Below are 18,287 nucleotides of genomic sequence, written 5' to 3' on the forward strand. Positions count from 1 at the left end.
ATCAAAACAGGTCATACAGAAGATTATTTTAGCTCACCAAATTATGCACAGAACTTATGACTAAGATTTAGAGAAGCTGTTGTTGGAGATAATAGGATCATTCTTTGTAGTCTATAGATAGGTCACACAAAGTCATCAGCCTGTTCTATAGGGGCGGGCCTTTAGAGTACATATAGCTGCTTTTACACTATTGGACTAGTGCAAGCCAGGGCTATAAACTGGTCAGCCGGGGTTAATAGCTTCAGACCTCAAGCCGCAGGATAAAAAACGATCCGCCTTCCCACCATCGGACTACTAGCCCCGCAGCATGCCCCTAAAACCATCGCTTAATACTCTGCCCTGGTGCCAACATCACTCACTCCACCCATTTCACAAGCAAGAAGGAAACTCTGAGTTTTTAAAAAAAGATTCCCAAGCCTGTACCATTGTGCGCTGTATACACAACTAGGCAAGTTCGGTGACAATTTACTTAATCACATCTTTTCGGCAGATGCTGCTGATTTGACATTGCACATTTTCATCAGCCCAATTATTCAGAAGAGCCGAAATTTCATCTACTGACCAGTACTAACGATTCCCCATTCTCCATTAATCTATTGAGGTAAGTTGGTAGCCAAATATGAAAAACTGGGGAACGAGTCTCTTGGTGCTAACCCTCTGACCTGAATCAGCTAAACTCCACCTATGACATTGACCACGCCTCAATGCCCAGTTGGCCTTTTTTGGCCCAAGGATAATCGGCAGAGGAAGCCCTGAAGAGGCACGATGAAGTGAAGACCCAGAACTGACAGTTGGAACGCAACTGGCTCTGGCATGCACTAGCATGCCCTCATTTAAGCCAATAGTGGAAACATGGCTAATGATCATGATTGATACAGGTTTAACATTTTAAAAAGATAAGATGATATACAAGTAAACTACAGTGAGAAATAATGGAAGACATTTACCGTTGTCAAAACCCTCATAATGGTGTCTATATGCCATCTTTTGGATGGGGCATACCTGTAATATAGACAAGCAAGTTAAATCTGAAGGCAAATAGTTCAAAGCATGCATTTGTTTTAAAGTTTCAAGTGCATTGGTTTACAAGCACTTCAAACACTCCTAAAACTCTTTCTTGCTGTCAGATATAAAAGTGTCAACAGATTCAGGTTCTGCCGATGGATCACTCATTTTATCATCAAACAGCTGAGGCACTCTACAATAAAAAAAAAAAAATAAATTTTTTTTTTGGTAGGGATTGAATATTGAATTTGATCTTCCCCAACTAACTAAGATATTGCAACATTTGAAGCACTTTAAAAGTAGTCTTTTAAAGAGATACAGCAACACAACAGCTGCAAATCTAACAGCAGCATTTCCATATGGATATATCTGGTTCTACCACTCATATTTTCTGTGCAACTCTGAAGCAATTCACAATAAACAAAGCCTTACTTCTCAGCAGCCAGAAAGATCCCTGATGCGCAATCGGCTTTGAACTCAGGGTCACAGGAGTCCAGGAAATACAGCAGCTCTTTCATCATGCCCCGGATGTTGTTGCCGTTGACCAGGGCAAAGCTCAGCTCCATTGCACGCCTGGGGAAGGCCATGAGGATTGCAAAAGTGTTGGCAGCAGCAGTAATCTCCTTATTCAATGCTTTTATCCTCAGTATAGATAAAAAATCCATACTGCCAGCTCATAATTTACCTCTTAATGGACACATCAAGGTCTTTCAAGCAGTCCACAATAGTGCTTCGATGTCTCTGTACAGCATTGTGGTCTGTCTGAACAGTCTTCAGTAGAGATGTCAATGCCACATATCTGAAGAGGGAAGTGTAATAATGTCAAGGCCATGTCATTTTCATTATCAATCCTAGTCTTAAGAGCACATAAAATAAGCCATGCAATCCTATGGTAAAGCTGCTGTCAGAGACAATGAGATCATCATTTGTAACACTCAGTCGATGGATCACTCAAGGTCATCATCACACAACAGCATTAAACTGCTTTCTTTCTGCTCCCTTTAGAATCAAGATTAAATGTCAAAGTTTGGTCTACCTACTGCTAGTCAAATGCAAAAAGATACCTGATGTTTTTGTCATTGTTGAGAAGAAAGCGACCCAGAATATTAATGGCTAAAACCTGTACCAAAAAAAAATTATTAAGCAGTGTTATTTGTATTCTTAGTGAACATGTTTGAAAGGATTTTATGAAACAAAGTGCTCTGAATTTTAAAGAGTAAATAGTGATTATTGACAAACACCACCATTTCGAGCAACACTCACCCTTAGTCCACTCTCTGATTTAATGTCCATAATAGTAAGAACCGTTTCGTAGAGGATAGCATTGCCTACATTTTTACTTGTCTCCGTGTTTGTTGCAACCTATTAAAACATTTGAAAAAGCAAAAACATTAATTTGGTGCAAATTTATTTCTAAAGAATAATTTATTTCTAAAGAAAATGTAACCATTCTCCTTACCTGTGCAAGAATATCATTCATAGCTTCACTAGAATCATCGTCACCCTTTCCCAGAATTCTCAACAGCCTCAATATCCGCACCTTAAAAATGCAAAGAGTGTGGCCCAGAGGAGCTCATCAGATTGGTTTTGGATATAAAAAACAGGTATCATCTCATATGTGAAAAAGATGGATTGAAACTTCAGGACCACTCTAAAAAGGCATTAACTGACAGCAATATGCACTGACAAAATAACCAAAGTCATTGATTTTCAATGAGAGTTGAAGATTTGAGGCAACATAGACCATTGCCACAACAGTGTCTGCCAAATGCATAATAGTAAATGCGCAGTGACAACGCAGCAGCTACCAATGGAAGTGCAAAGAGTGGAGCTCCAAGGTTCCCACTCCTTTTGATCAATTACTTTTTCAGTTGTTCGTGATTACTGGATAAGGAATTTTAATACATTTTAAGTATTAAAAAAAAAAAAAAGAGCAATTTCTAGCTAATTAATTTTTTTTAGAGAGAGCTAAAAAGAGAACAAAATAATAGGCAGAAAAACTACAGGAATATCTATGACTTTTAAAGCTTATTCATTTAAATGAGATTTTCATGTCTGGAAATCACAATTGTTTAATTCCAGGATACTTTCATGATATCCATGAATGAGGGAACCCTGGAACTCAGATGATCGACTGCATCAAATTCAATAGCAGTCAGTGTGATTGTACAGTTAAAATCTATTGTTTGCCTCTGAACAATCAAATGACATGAATTACATTAGAAAAACTCTGCATTGACCGTAGTGATAAATTTATTTTAAGTCAATGATGTGAGGAAAATGTTTATACCTGCAGGAAAGGGTCACTAATGCCAGACACATCATGCTCAGGGGAATACCCTGACATGATCAGGTTCTTCAGGATTCGTACCAGTTGTGGAACCAGCTAGAAAAAGACCAGTGGATAAAACTGTCAGCAAGATTACTGAAAGGCCATCCCAAGAGATTTTGAAACTCTGAGTTAAAACTGGACAGCACAGAAATAGGATAAGCAACCGTCAATACACTGAGGCACCCTGAGTTGGTCATCTTCCAATAGATTGATTTTCAGTATACATTAAATTAAGAGGTTTATTCACACAAGTGAATATTATTCACAAGTAAACATGTCTGTTTTAATTGTTTAGCACTTTTACTAATAAAAGTTACATATTTTTTTCACCACAATCTTTTAATTAACATAATCTTCAATTTGGGAAATATCTTCATTTTATTTGTTCCCCCCTATATTGTACATATTGGAAAAACCACAACCCAATAGTGACCGTATAAAAGAGAATCATAAAAATGTATCTAATGGTGAATGCAGGATAAGTGAAAATGTAGGAGGATCTACACAACCTTGATTAAAAAAAAAAAAAAAAAACATTTAGATGAAAATTTAAAAATAAAAAGTACATCAAAACCCAAATAAATTTGACAATGTTAACAGTGACCACGATGTTGAAACTTTTCCTTAAGAGCATGCACCAGCTATGAAACCAAAATGTCCTCTTACCTTTTCATTCTAACACAATGCAGGAATTGTAACAGACAAATGACAGAAAAAATATGAAGTAGATGTTAGGGGGGAATTGGAAAAAAGTCACTTTCACAGAAGAGCTTAACATAATGCTACGGTTATGAGAATGAGAGGTGGGCGTGCTGGCACAGTAGATCAGGCTGGGGGTGGGAAGAGCAGCGGCAGATATACAGAGGAGGAAGAACCCTTATTCAATCCCAATGTGATCAACACACCTGCAGCTAAATGCAGGACAAGCATCTAGATTTCAGAATGGACTGCTCATTTCAACATTTATGTAAATGCTATTAGTGATAGATAGGGCTGCATGACATAGACCAAAATTGCATTATGTAATTAGATTGTTGGATAATGTGATAGCAATATGCGATGCAATAAATTTAAGATTAATGTGCCAAATAAACTTCAAGAACTTGTCCTGTGTGAATGCCCCACAACTCATTCACACTTTCATCTCTGCTGCTTTTTTGTCTCGGCCCCATACTAGAAAATAACTCTGCATCTAGGCTATTCCATAAATCTTTCGGATTAATGCATTAAAGTAATTCTATTATTGTAACCATGACAATCAGCTTATTACGATACGTTTATTTACAATATCTTTTCAAATTCGATACATCGTGCAACCTTAGTAATATTTACAAATGATGTTGTCTCAATGTGGTGCATGAATGGTTTCAAAGATCACTTGTGAATTTCAAAGCATGATCGGTGGCTACGTACCTTCCTGAAGTGCGAGAGCATGTCAGGACTTCGCTCACACATTTCAGTGAGCAAAACAACAGACGTGTGAAGAACTCCTGCAGAAAACACAAGTGAAATACAACTTTTTTTATATTTCATTCTGTAACTGCTGAGCAAACTTGAAGTTTATTAATATAATCAAAATGAACAACAAATTCAAATTCTGCTGCTGGCACTTGGTGTGGAGCATTAAACAGAGCTCATCTGGTTTATTCCTGTTATGCAGATTATTCACAGAACTGTAAGTATAACCCCAATTCCAAAAAAGATGGGACAGTATGAAAAATGCTAATACAGCAAAATTATTATTTTCACCCTTTGCTATACTGAAAGCACTACAACTAAACACTATATGAGGTTACCTCGTTTTAACACGCTCCAAAAAAGTTGACGAGAAATTTAAGAGTAATAACAAATTGACGAGTTGAAATAACAAGGTGCTGTGAAACAGGAGATGTTAAACAGGTGAGGCAATTGTGTTATAATACTGTATACTGTAAAAAGAAAAAGAAAAATAACCTAGTCCTTCAGAAGCAAGGACCATTCGAGATTTGTCAATTTACTAACAGATTCTTCAGCAAATAATCCAGCACTTTGAAAACAATGTTCCCCAAAGACAAATTAGATGGATTTTGGGCATTTCAACCTCTACAGTGCACAATATACTTCAAAGATTCCAGGAATCTGGTCAAATCTTAGCTCGTAAAGGGCATGACGAAAACATTTCTGAATGCACGCGATCTCGGATCCCTCAGACATCACTGTCTTAAAAACAACATTCATCTGTAATGGATATCATGAACATGGGTTTGGGATAACTTTAGTAAACCTTTGTTAGTCAACAACACTCATTGCTGCATCCACAGATGCAAGTTATGACTTTACTATGCAAAGGAGAAGCCGTACATCAACACTGTCCAGAAGCGCTGCAACATCTCTGGGCTCGGTCTCATCTTAGAAAGTAGAACATTGGAACTGTGTTTTTTGTTTTTGTTATTGAAAAACAAAGCTGTTGTGTTATCCAGGCCAAAAAGGAAAAGGACCATCCAAGCTGTTATTAGTGTCTAGTCAGGTCCAAAAGCAAGTGTCTATATGGGCCAGGGGTGTGTCACATTTGTGAGAACACCATGAATGCAGACAGATGAGTACACATTTTGGAGCAACATTCTAATTTCTTAACTTAAACTTGTGTGTTAAGTGTCCAAAAGCTTAATAAGTGTTATTAGAAGAAATTATGTTTCACAGTGGTAAACACTCGACTGTCCCAACTTTACTGGAGCGTGATGTAATCATCTGATTTGAAATAACTGTACACTTAAAAAAAAAAAAAAAAATATGAAATTCACAGAGTAAAACATCATATGTATAGTTGTGTTACTTTCAATATAGCAAGGGGGAATATAATTTACAAAATCACTCATTTTTGTTTTTATTAGCATTTTTCATACTGTCCGAACGTTTTCAGAATTGAGGTTGTACATAAAAAAAGGTGTCTAACAGAATAGAAATAAAGAACAAATGTTAGGGATTGAGAGTAAGATATGAGGGAAAGATATGCCTAGAATATTTATTGAGAAGTTGTTTTAGAGATCTGTATATTCACTTAAAACAACAAATAATCTGATATTATCTTATATATCATGACATGTAAAATTTTTGAATATGTACAATTTTAATATATTAAATAGAACAAATGACCTATGTTTACTGATTTTTTTAATTCAGTATTTACTGATTTCTTTGAGACAATACACAGAAAAATTAGATCTATGGGAAGGTTTTAGACTAGAGCAAAGCTCTCACCATGATTTTTCTCACTGAGCAGATTTTTTGTTGCTGGCAGGAACATCTCCATCAGCTCCGGGACCTTGCGGATGACATGAACTGCGCACAGTGCTGCCTGAGGGCAAAAAGTTCATGTCAAAACAGTTCACACATTTACAGCTCAACATCCAGCTGGATTACAACCGCATATTCAGCTGTGAAGGACTGTAAAATACCTTTTTCCTCAGATAGGAGTTTGATGTTTTGAGGAGCTTCTCCACTTCTCCAGCTAAGTCACGGCACATTTCAGATGAGCCCATGCAGCCCAGAGTGCACAAAGCAAGTCCCTGCACATACTGTGTACTATGGTTCAGGTCACTGCAATACACCCAAAGAAAGGGCATTAGATGGAGCTAGCCAAATTAGGCAGATGTCAACATGGACAGGTTGTTTGACATACCCTCATCCTCCAAAAAAAAAAAAGATCCTGAAAACATAAAATACACATTCATTTGCAGCTGGGATAAACATGGTGTGTGCTGAACACGTGTTGTGTGTGGCAAATTATTGGCTGCCAAGAGCATGAATGACAATAAATGGAACAAATGAAGTGGCACAATTTAAAATTAAAATTTATACTCAAGAACCAGCACACAACTATAATAAATGAGTCTTAAAATGGAGAATAAAAATGTCCATGATATTTAGATAAAAAAAGCATTGATAGTTCCCACCCTGCTGAAACATCTCATTTTGAAATCTGTGTGTTCGTGATGTCACGAGACATTGCTCATTTGTATTTACACATCCCACAACATGCCTCATCGCACCCTTGGCCCCACCCACTGGTGCTCAGTTCGAGAGAGTTTTTAATTGTTTTTGTATATAAACATGCACTAGGCAGACATCTTTGACTGTTGTCATGTACATCAAAGCTTTTTAACGATGCTGTGTCATGTTACAACTCTGAAGTGGAGAAAATATTCTCTTTCATTCCGCTGCTGCCTCTTGCTGTTTTGAGCACAAACTCATCCTGGACACATTCTTTCGACACATCTGCGCTATTTCTAATAGTTTGTGTATGTAAAAATGCACTAGATGGACGTTTTTTTACCATTTCGATGTATTTCCGGTGATGTGTGCCTCAGTGCACCTACAAGTGAGCGTCATTTCACCACGAATTGGACTGTGTGTGTGTGTGTATTTTTTCAGCTCATATCAACGTGGATTGCTTGTGAACCAGTTCAACAGTTCAAGCTTTGCAAAGGAACTGTTATTGAAGGATGGGGCAGTTAAAAACACTTGGACCCAATCACAAAACAGTAAGAATACCATTTCATTCATGAACACTTCAAATGTCATGACTGTTTTATTGTTTGTGGTGCAGATTGTTAACAGTTGTGCTTGTGATATTGTGATGTGAACAGTATAATATTTTCAGATGACATGTGTTGGATGTGTGTTGTGTAAAATTCTGAAATAGTTTTATATTATAGTGGAGCCAGTTCATTCTCTTCCAATTGAGTTTCCAGTATGGCTGTATTTGAGGGGCTGCACAACGTTAGCAATCATAACAGTGGCTGTTTACTTTATCAGTGGACCTCAGGGAAGAGAATACAATAATTTTTTTTAAATAGCATTTCATGACTCCTGTAACACCACCAGTCACACAGACAATTCTGGATGATGCAAGTGTTTAGACAACATGAGATTCTCTGCTCACTTCTTGATGCAGTTTGTCATTAATAGATGGACGTCCTGCCTCTCGTCTAGTAGCAGCATGGCTCCCAGGTACCCTATCCGCTTGTCTGTGAACTTCTGTGATGCAATCAGCTTCAGGCACTCCAGCTAAAAACAAGATTTTTTTTTTTCCCCATCAAACACTGAAAAACTCTGTATGGTTGAAGCGGGTACTTCTGGCAGTACAATTAAAGATTCCACCAAGTACTGTTCTGAAATAACATTTTACAACTCACCTGGCCAAAGTGTGCCGGATAGCCCAACATGTGCATATAAAGCAGCTTAGCAACATTTCTACAGCGGTATGTGTTGTCCTCTTCTCTAAAGGATGACCTAATGGCAGCACACTCTTTCTGGATCATCTCTCGCTCCTCTGCCTGGGTTCGTGCCGTCCGGATTGTCCGGATGAGCTCCCGCAGTCTGATTGGAGCTGGCATCCTCTGTAATAAAAGCAAAATGTCAGCAAGTGGAACATCAGAGTACCATTAATGAATATGTGCCACTAGGGCTGGGTAATATGGCCAAAATTGTTATCACGATAATCTTTTTCATATTGTTCGATATCGATATTTATCACGATGTACATTTACACATTGCACTTTTTTTTCTTTTTTTATTTCAAAGTTGATGGAAGAAAACATTTATTCTAAACAGTCAAAATAGTCTTTACAAAACTGCACAGGGGGTCCAGAGACGGCCAAAGCAGTGGGGTCTGTGGGATCTTTTACCAATTTGACCATCTTTTACCATTTAACAATTGAAAATGAATGTTAACGGATCATCTGTTTGTTCTGAAGCATAGTGACAGCAGTCCAGTATTTGTTGGAATATTTTTACATTAAAATGAAATATTTTTTATATTTCTTTAGATTCAGATACCAAAGTATGGGGCATAGAAGCCCTTGTGACTGTGAAATGATGCTGAATGTGGGTTATGGGGTGTCCCGAGAGAAAATGTATAAAACTTTTTTTCTTTTTTTTTTTTTTACATGTAAAAAACATTTGTATATTTTCATTAAAGTGAGAGACTAGTCTACCAACTAGTAATTTTAGTATTTCCTTATCCATTCCAAATATCTAATTAATTCTCACAAAATTAGAACAGAAATCGATTCGTTTATTCGATTTATTTATTATTAAAGGCTCTTAACATGCTGATTAATAAAGATACCTTTAGAAGGGAAAAACGTTTGGTCTAAAAGGTGCTTTGAAACCACGTTAACTCATGCGGCACTTCATGTCTACACACATGCAGGAAAAAGAGGCAACTCGTGCGGAGCGGGACAGGGCAGATATGATGCATGTTTGGTGCTAGAGAACAATATTCAAGATTACAGCGCAGAAAGATCAGAGCTGTTGTCCACATCACTGTTGTTCTGTCGCACTCTTCACTAGAGACGATGAGCAGGTGAAACCGTTGTCATGAAGTCTTGCGGTGCGGATGGAATTAATCCGGTGTCCGACGTAACCTAATTGTTAGCAAGTTCATCCAGTCTGACCCTACGTTACCACTGGTGCGTTGTGAGCGAAGCGGAGAGTTTTCAATTCATTCCTATGGAAGCAGAGCATCATGCTCGCAAGGTGGATCGTAGGATTGGCAGCGGTGCGGAGCAAGCTCTCTCCTAGCGCTGTGAGCTCCTTTGAGTGGATTTCGTCTGCCCCAGTGGAAACACAGCCTGAGAAAGCTGAAACTGCTTGTGTTTTAGCGACACGCAATAAATATTGAAAATTCGTCAATCTTAGTGGATTTTCTTTATCGTGATATACACTCACCTAAAGGATTATTAGGAACACCATACTAATACTGTGTTTGACCCCCTTTCGCCTTCAGAACTGCCTTAATTCTAAGTGGCATTGATTCAACGAGGTGCTGAAAGCATTCTTTAGAAATGTTGGCCCATATTGATAGGATAGCATCTTGCAGTTGATGGAGATTTGTGGGATGCACATCCAGGGCACGAAGCTCCCGTTCCACCACATCCCAAAGATGCTCTATTGGGTTGAGATCTGGTGACTGTGGGGGCCATTTTAGTACAGTGAACTCATTGTCATGTTCAAGAAACCAATTTGAAATGATTCGAGCTTTGTGACATGGTGCATTATCCTGCTGGAAGTAGCCATCAGAGGATGGGTACATGGTGGCCATAAAGGGATGGACATGGTCAGAAACAATGCTCAGGTAGGCCGTGGCATTTAAACGATGCCCAATTGGCACTAAGGGGCCTAAAGTGTGCCAAGAAAACATCCCCCACACCATTACACCACCACCAGCAGCCTGCACAGTGGTAACAAGGCATGATGGATCCATGTTCTCATTCTGTTTATGCCAAATTCTGACTCTACCATCAGAATGTCTCAACAGAAATCGAGACTCATCAGACCAGGCAACATTATTCCAGTCTTCAACTGTCCAATTTTGGTGAGCTCTTGCCAATTGTAGCCTCTTTTTCCTATTTGTAGTGGAGATGAGTGGTACCCGGTGGGGTCTTCTGCTGTTGTAGCCCATCCGCCTCAAGGTTGTGCGTGTTGTGGCTTCACAAATGCTTTGCTGCATACCTCGGTTGTAACGAGTGGTTATTTCAGTCAAAGTTGCTCTTCTATCAGCTTGAATCAGTCGGCCCATTCTCCTCTGACCTCTAGCATCAACAAGGCATTTTCAGCCCACAGGACTGCCGCATACTGGATGTTTTTCCTTTTCACACCATTCTGTGTAAACCCTAGAAATGGTTGTGCGTGAAAATCCCAGTAACTGAGCAGATTGTGAAATACTCAGACCGGCCCATCTGGCACCAACAACCATGCCACGCTCAAAATTGCTTAAATCACCTTTCTTTCCCATTCTGACATTCAGTTTGGAGTTCAGGAGATTGTCTTGACCAGGACCACACCCCTAAATGCACTGAAGCAACTGCCATGTGATTGGTTGATTAGATAATTGCATTAATGAGAAATTGAACAGGTGTTCCTAATAATCCTTTAGGTGAGTGTATATTGATATTTTGTTGTCCAGCCCTATGTGCCACAAAGACAAATGAAGATTCATCCTATGCTTGCATTAGCCAGAGCAAAATTGGATCAACAACCTAAAAACAATCAGGCCATCGATCTCTAGTGCACTATATTGCTCTTAAATGTGTGAATGCTGATCGTGCTTAGATTGGCACGTGGCCTGAAATTTGGCATGGGATTGCGGGTAATGCGCACAATATTAATAATTCCTGCAAGTTCAAAATTCATAACGAGGGAAATTCCCGCACACTTTTATTCAATTTAAGACTTTTGCCTATTGGCCTACACCTCTGATGTGTGTGCAAAATTTCCTGAAATTTTAAGCATGCCAAGTGCCATGGCAACAGTATTTATGATATCTGCCTCAAAAACACCCAAATATAGGAAGGAATTACAATGAATGTGTTGCCATGGCAACAGAAGTTAAGATAAGAAATATTAACAAAGTATTAACAAATATTAATATATATATATATATATATATATATATATAAACTAAAATCTAGGTTCCAGAGAGGCAGTTACAATGGAAGTTCATGGGGTAAACTCTTAAACATTAAAATACTCAATATCAGAAGTATAGCCACAAGACAAAATATGCACGTAAACATGATTTTGTGTTAAAATCACTTACATTTCGGTGTAAAGTTACATACAATTTTATAACCTTGATGTAATACACGAGTTTTTTTCAGAAGAATTAGTGCTTTCATAAAATTAAAAGCTTCACATTTCTGCATTTAATCCCTCCAAAAAATTGGCCCCATTCATTTCCATTAAACGCCTCACTGTAACACTTTATTTTTTTTTTCAAGAAAATAAAAATAAAAATGTTTTGTGCATAATGCAACATTATGCCACAAATGCGGTTGATAGAGTTTAACTTGTTTTGAATTTTCAAGGAATATTCCTTTAATTAATGGTGTGCTTTTCTCTTACGGTAAATGTTCTATTATGATATTAGCTGATGAATTAGTTTTAATAGATGGTTTACAAGAGCAACTGGTTTGTCAAATCTAATAATGTTAATAATGTAAATAGTCAAATCACTCCTGCACTGAAAGATGAATTTCATGCACAACACCCCAGAGCCCTCTTTTGATCCTTCTTTCTGCAAAGCTCTAACAATCCCAAAGGATGCTAAGCATCTCATATAATTGCCTTGCACATGTGGTGATAATCTATGGGGATGATCATTCTAAAAAAAAAAAAAAAACTTGGAAATCAGTACATAATCAAAGCATAATCAGCTACATTAGCCAATTCGACACAGGCAGGTGAAATCACCTGTGAAATTCCATTCCTTCAACAGAAGAGAGAGAGCACTGAAGTTTCAATCCACTGAAGACGGATTAAAAATTTAAAGTGCGCACACAAGGTGGTAAGATTACATGGCTGCCTATTTATGCTCAACTGCATGGGCCCATTTTTACACCATTCAACATGAATCCAGCACAAACTAACAAACAATTCATGAATGTATTTTTCTGATTAACACCTTTTATTGATTCAGACACATGAAACAGAAAAGCAAACATATATACACCGAATCAACTTTCAACCCTCATAATTCCCTTTGCCCTCAAACAATTTATGAATTAAGCTAATGACTCCACTGGAGGGTTGTGTAGTACAATGAGGTTTACAGATATTTACAGTGCATCCGGAAAGTATTCACAGCGCTTCACTTTTTCCACATTTTGTTATGTTACAGCCTTATTCCAAAATGAATTAAATTAATAAATTTCCTCAAAATTATACAAACAATGCCCCATAATGACAACGTGGAAAAGATTTGTTTGAAATCTTTGCAAAGTTATAAAAAAAAAATTAAATAAAAAAAAAAAAAAATCACATGTACATAAGTATTCAAAGCCTCTGTTCAATAAAGCCCAAAGTGTCTTCTTTCAAAAGATACTACAACTGTGTCAATAATCCAAAGTGTCCAACCATTTATACCATGGTCTGGGTGAATACTCGATTCTGATTGGCTGCAGGGTGTACGTTAAAAAGTGATAGAGGACACCTAGTAAAGTAGTTCTGGTGAAACTGCCTGTTTACCATTCGAAATTAATAAATAAATGCGCTGCCTACAACAGCTGTGAGTAACCATAGCAACAGGCAGTCAAAGTATCCGTTAACAATTTGCTCTATCAAAACAAACATCTAACGTTAGTTAGATATTACATAGCCTACTAATACAACAATGAGCGACTTCGTTATTTCTTTTAACATTTATGGAGAATATGACAACTTTGACGACTGGGATGCTGCTGAAGAAAGAAAAAATGTAAATAAAATGGAGAAAGGACACAAAGCGATAACACCGGGAGAATTGAATCAAATAGAAGACGAAAAAGATGAGATCAACACGAAAAAAAAAATACGAAATGGGCAGTAAATACACTCAGAGACTTTATTGTTCAAAAAGAAATGGACTCCAGCTTTGAAAATTACACCGCTGCTGCTCTGAATGAGACCCTGCGGGAGTTTTACGCAGCTGTCCAGACAACCAAGGCAGGAGGAGAGTACAGCGTTTCAAGCCTAAGGAGCCTGAGAGCCGGTATCAACCGCCATATAAGGGAATTCAATATTATAACTGACACCAGATTCATGACCTGTAATGCTGTGTTTAAAGCAATAATTAAGCGTTACAGAAAAAGCGGTAAAGATACCAGCGTTCACCATCCACGTATTTCTGAGTCTGATCTTGAAATCATAAAGAATTCACCTGTACTGTCTCCCGATACGCCCCTTGGCCTGGTCAGAAAAGTCTGGTTTGACATCCAGCTGTGTTTGGCTCGGCGTGGCAGGGAGGGCAACAGGGAGCTCTCCATGCAGTCTTTTAAAGTCCAGAGAGACGAGGATGGGGTTGAGTTTGTCACCCTGGCTTACAATCCGCACACCAAAAACCACAACGATCCGAATGACCCAGATAAGGAAAACTTCCGAGGTTTTATGTTTGCCAGACCCGGGGATCCGCTGTGTCCGGTGAAAAGTTTCACGTCCTATGTGTCCAAATGTCCATCTGACGCAAAAGCTTTCTACCACCATCCGAAGCGCAACGTGACATCCGCTTCCGAAGTGTGGTACAGCCGGGAGCCGATGGGCATCCACTACCTCGGGAACATGATGAAAAAGATCAGCGAAGATGTATTTACAATTTATGTCAATATAAATGTATTATTAGGCCTAGTAGACCTACTTTTATTATAATTATAACTATTATTATCATCATCATCGTATTATCATAGGTGGTGGGTCTTTCGAAGGTCTACACTAACCACAGCCTCCGAAGCACCGCTGTAGGTCGACTCTCCGATGCTGGACTGGAGAGCCGTCAAATAATGTCGGTGACAGGCCATCGATGCGAGAGCAGTCTGCAGGCTTACTGGGCTCCGTCAGTCCGTGAGAGACGAAGCTGGAGCAACGTACTGTCTGCATCAAGTGCCCATCATGGGCAGTACCCAGCTTTTGTGGATCCTCCTTCAAAGGCCGCTATGTCTGACTGGCCGACTTTTTCAAATTGCACTATAAATGGAAACGTTGAAATTAATTGTAAATAAAAAAAGCTAGCATGTAGGCAAATGACCCTCTCTTTGATCTGATTAATTTATTGCCCTCTATAAGCGCAAATCGCTGGAGCGCAGAACTAATTGTTTTTTTTGTTTGATTGTTGTTTGATTAATTGTTTTATGTGTAATAAAAAAATAACTATGCCTACCTTTGTGTTTCATGAAAAAAAAAAATGCATTTTTGAACCTGAAGGGTTCTACAAGCTGAGCGGACTATAAATATCTCCGGTTGCTAAATAAACCGTCAGGCAAGTTATTATTTGTAAAAACTAGATTTAGCCTAATTAAAATATAAACTAATGTTTTAAAAATGTTTTATTTGGCAAGTGACCATGGTATAAGCGGGTTAATGCCCTCCGAGGTGCCCTCCGAGGTGTCCATTGTCAGGTTTTAATGGCCTTCGGCGGAGGCAACCGTCCTCCGCTGCGCGTCGGCCGGTTCACACCTCGCCGTCGTCCATTAAAACCTGACAATGGACACCTCGTCGGGCATTAACCCTTACTTAAGTTCAGGTATGTCATTTTCATGGTTTGTGCTAAAAAAGGGGGGTAAGTATCAACAGGTTAAAGGACTTCTTTATTTGTTCAATTTAGTTTTAAGATATCAGTTCACTTTTCATTCAGTTATTTATTTTTTGGAACCTACTAAATTTAAATATTGTTATAATTTGTAAACATATGATAATAATAATAAATTATAATTTAATATATAGTAATATCTCAATCATGCACCTTTAACTTTAAAATCCTCTGGCATTTATTTTGACATTCTAAACTCACATCTTTATCACCTGTTTTGATAACATTTAATTAAAACAAAACATGGAATCCAGAAAATTTTAAATGGAAAATGTAGAATTTGCAAGACTTTTAATCAAGTCCTTTTCTGTGTGATTTTATCAGTAATCGGAGGTTATTTATTTAGGAGTGGTGGTGGCATGGTGGGCTAAAGCACATAACTGTTAATCAAAAGGTCGCTGGTTCGATCCCCACAGCCACCACCACTGTGTCCTTGAGCAAGGCACTTAACTCCAGGTTGCTCCAGGGGGATTGTCCCTGTAATATGTACACTGTAAGTCGCTTTGGATAAAAGCGTCTGCCAAATGCATAAATGTAAATGTATTTGTTGCCGAAGTATCAATCTAGTATCAATACCAAGGTACCAGGGCTGGTATCGCACTGAAGCCAAAATTTTGGTATCAGAGCAACCCTAATAGGAATCATCTCCAATGATGAGGTTTTATCCAGATCGGGTATCAGCCCGACCGATCCTAAATGAGCGCTGCTCTGTTGATGCGCACTCATAGCAAATTTGGGGCTCGGGTATCGGAAGAGAAAGAAATGGAATCATGTGTCCCAAATAAACACAGGCTCATAAACAGTGAAAAGGAAATTGATATTAGCACGGAAGGAGTGAACTGAGGATGCTAATGGGGAGAGAAGGCTCATTTATCAAAAACCTCTCTAGATTATGTTAGGAATTTGGAGTAGGAGTTGATGTGAGGGGACTGCTTTGTGGCAGACAGAGCTTTTAATATATGAATGTGGAGTAGTCTATATAAACACTCAGATCACTGAGGGGCATAGGAAATGACTCATGTTGCAGACAAGAGGCTGAAAGTACATGACATTCCTCAGAAAAATATTAAAGTACCACTTTCACCCTTCACAAAGACCAGCTTCTCCATGCTTCTCTCAATGGACAGGTGGAGAGATGGAGAATGTGGACAATGTGAGGTTAATTTATTAAATGCAAGCAATGCCACTGAAAAGGCAGAACTCCACAAGTGGTTTACTGCTCTGAGATTGTGCATTAATCACATTAGTATGTCCATCACAAATGTGCCAAGATGCAAGACAGAAAGTTAATATTCATAATTTTTCTCCACACAGAGAGACAAGAGCTGCTTTTAGGCTTGCCATAACAGAAGAAACCCGGCACTTTTAATCTGTTAGCATGCAGCACCCAATTAAGCTGCTCTAGACAGAGTGAAACTACAGCAATTACTTGCTAAACAAAGGCATTCTCAGCATCTACCAGCAAAATAACGAATGTAATTGCAGGGATAGAGGGTTCGGTTTTGTAAATGGACTGCGTAAAGGAGAGCACTTTTTGACAAATATACAATGTCATTGCCAAGCATGAATAACAAAAGTGAAGTGTTATTGCAACAGGGAAACACAAGAAATTAATTTTCTGGGTTCAATACAAGTTAAGCTCACATTATCATTTTGATATCCACAAAACAAATTGATGCGTCTCGCATTCATTTAAAATGAAGCAAAAATAATGGTTCCCTTAAGGCACTTATAATGGAAGTGAATGAGGACAGTGAAGACATAAGTGTTACAAAAAGTACTGCCACAAAGGTTTTAACTTGATTTTAGTGTGACAAAATCAGGGATTCACCAATGACACGTTGTCAAGACAACGCAGTTGTAATATTGGATTTACCTTTGCTCAGAGAATAAAGCCATTTTCAAACGTAGCCTATAATTTTGACATATTGTGGCTATTTTTTGAAACACTGCAGTGCGCATCTTTAATGCTGGTCCGTTTGTCCGGGACAAGTGGAATTTCGAATGGGCAAGTTAAAGAGACTTTTACTTGCCCGACTGAACAAGTTGCCTGATTAAAATCTAAATAACGGATGTTAGCTCAATAGCACGGGAATGCAGGGATAGAACAATTTTAATAATTTCTCCATGTTTCACTTTCAATATGTGGGGAATTCCCTCTATCGCATCGCCCTCTCGCCTTCACTCGTGGTGCAGCGTTCAGCAGCTTGTGCGTGCGAGCAGTGGGGAATATTTACTGAACTTTAGATTTTACATATACGAGTATAAACCTGTAAATTGGACATGCAAATGGTGTTGTACCACGTCTCTATATGCAATCGGTGCGATAAAACTATTGCTCCGGTTTATAATCAACAAAGCGGCATCCATCGCAAACGTGCTATGTTGGAGAGATCTTAAAACGATATTTGGCTTGTTTTCCCATTAATCTTAAAACAGACATGCTCCCATTACATCTCATCTTTCTAGAGCTCCATCTTCTCTGTATGTATCAGAGGTATTTTCTCTGCCATGTGAATCAGTCAATTTTAATAAGTATATAAAAATGTACATTATATTAATACTATAACATTAATCAAATACACAATCAAAACATTATCCTTCTTTAATATGCATATCTGTTTTGAATATACAACAAATGATTTAGCAGCAAGGTTCTCTCAGGATTTTATCTGTTAACATTTTCACTGCATTTTGTCAATATTAAACAGCCAGTTTTAATGCAACTGGTGAGAACTGACTTGTACTCTCAAAGAGATGTACCCAAAAATTAAATTTGGTAACACTTTACAAAAATGTTCCATTTGTAAACATGAACTAACAATAAACCCTTTTATATAATATATTCAT

General features: G+C 38.2%; 1 protein-coding gene across 3 annotated transcripts in view; it reads right to left on the reverse strand.

Moving 5' to 3' along the window:
• The window catches only part of LOC127660532 (AP-1 complex subunit gamma-1-like), a 50,743-nt gene that overhangs the window by 16,499 nt on the left and 15,957 nt on the right, over positions 1 to 18,287 (reverse strand). For all 3 annotated transcript variants that reach the window (XM_052150857.1, XM_052150865.1, XM_052150848.1), the window contains exons 2-13: positions 8,512 to 8,715; positions 8,259 to 8,383; positions 6,772 to 6,913; positions 6,575 to 6,671; positions 4,751 to 4,827; positions 3,296 to 3,391; positions 2,465 to 2,545; positions 2,269 to 2,367; positions 2,070 to 2,125; positions 1,691 to 1,804; positions 1,438 to 1,578; positions 948 to 1,002 (exon numbers count right to left, since the gene is read on the reverse strand). In XM_052150857.1, coding sequence (XP_052006817.1) covers positions 948 to 1,002; positions 1,438 to 1,578; positions 1,691 to 1,804; positions 2,070 to 2,125; positions 2,269 to 2,367; positions 2,465 to 2,545; positions 3,296 to 3,391; positions 4,751 to 4,827; positions 6,575 to 6,671; positions 6,772 to 6,913; positions 8,259 to 8,383; positions 8,512 to 8,712 — 1,284 coding nt within the window. In that variant the 5' untranslated portion in view covers positions 8,713 to 8,715. The remainder of the gene's footprint in view (positions 1 to 947; positions 1,003 to 1,437; positions 1,579 to 1,690; positions 1,805 to 2,069; positions 2,126 to 2,268; positions 2,368 to 2,464; positions 2,546 to 3,295; positions 3,392 to 4,750; positions 4,828 to 6,574; positions 6,672 to 6,771; positions 6,914 to 8,258; positions 8,384 to 8,511; positions 8,716 to 18,287) is intronic.

The sequence above is a fragment of the Xyrauchen texanus genome, chromosome 2, assembly GCF_025860055.1.
Source record: "Xyrauchen texanus isolate HMW12.3.18 chromosome 2, RBS_HiC_50CHRs, whole genome shotgun sequence".
Classification (NCBI taxonomy): Eukaryota; Metazoa; Chordata; class Actinopteri; order Cypriniformes; family Catostomidae; genus Xyrauchen; species Xyrauchen texanus.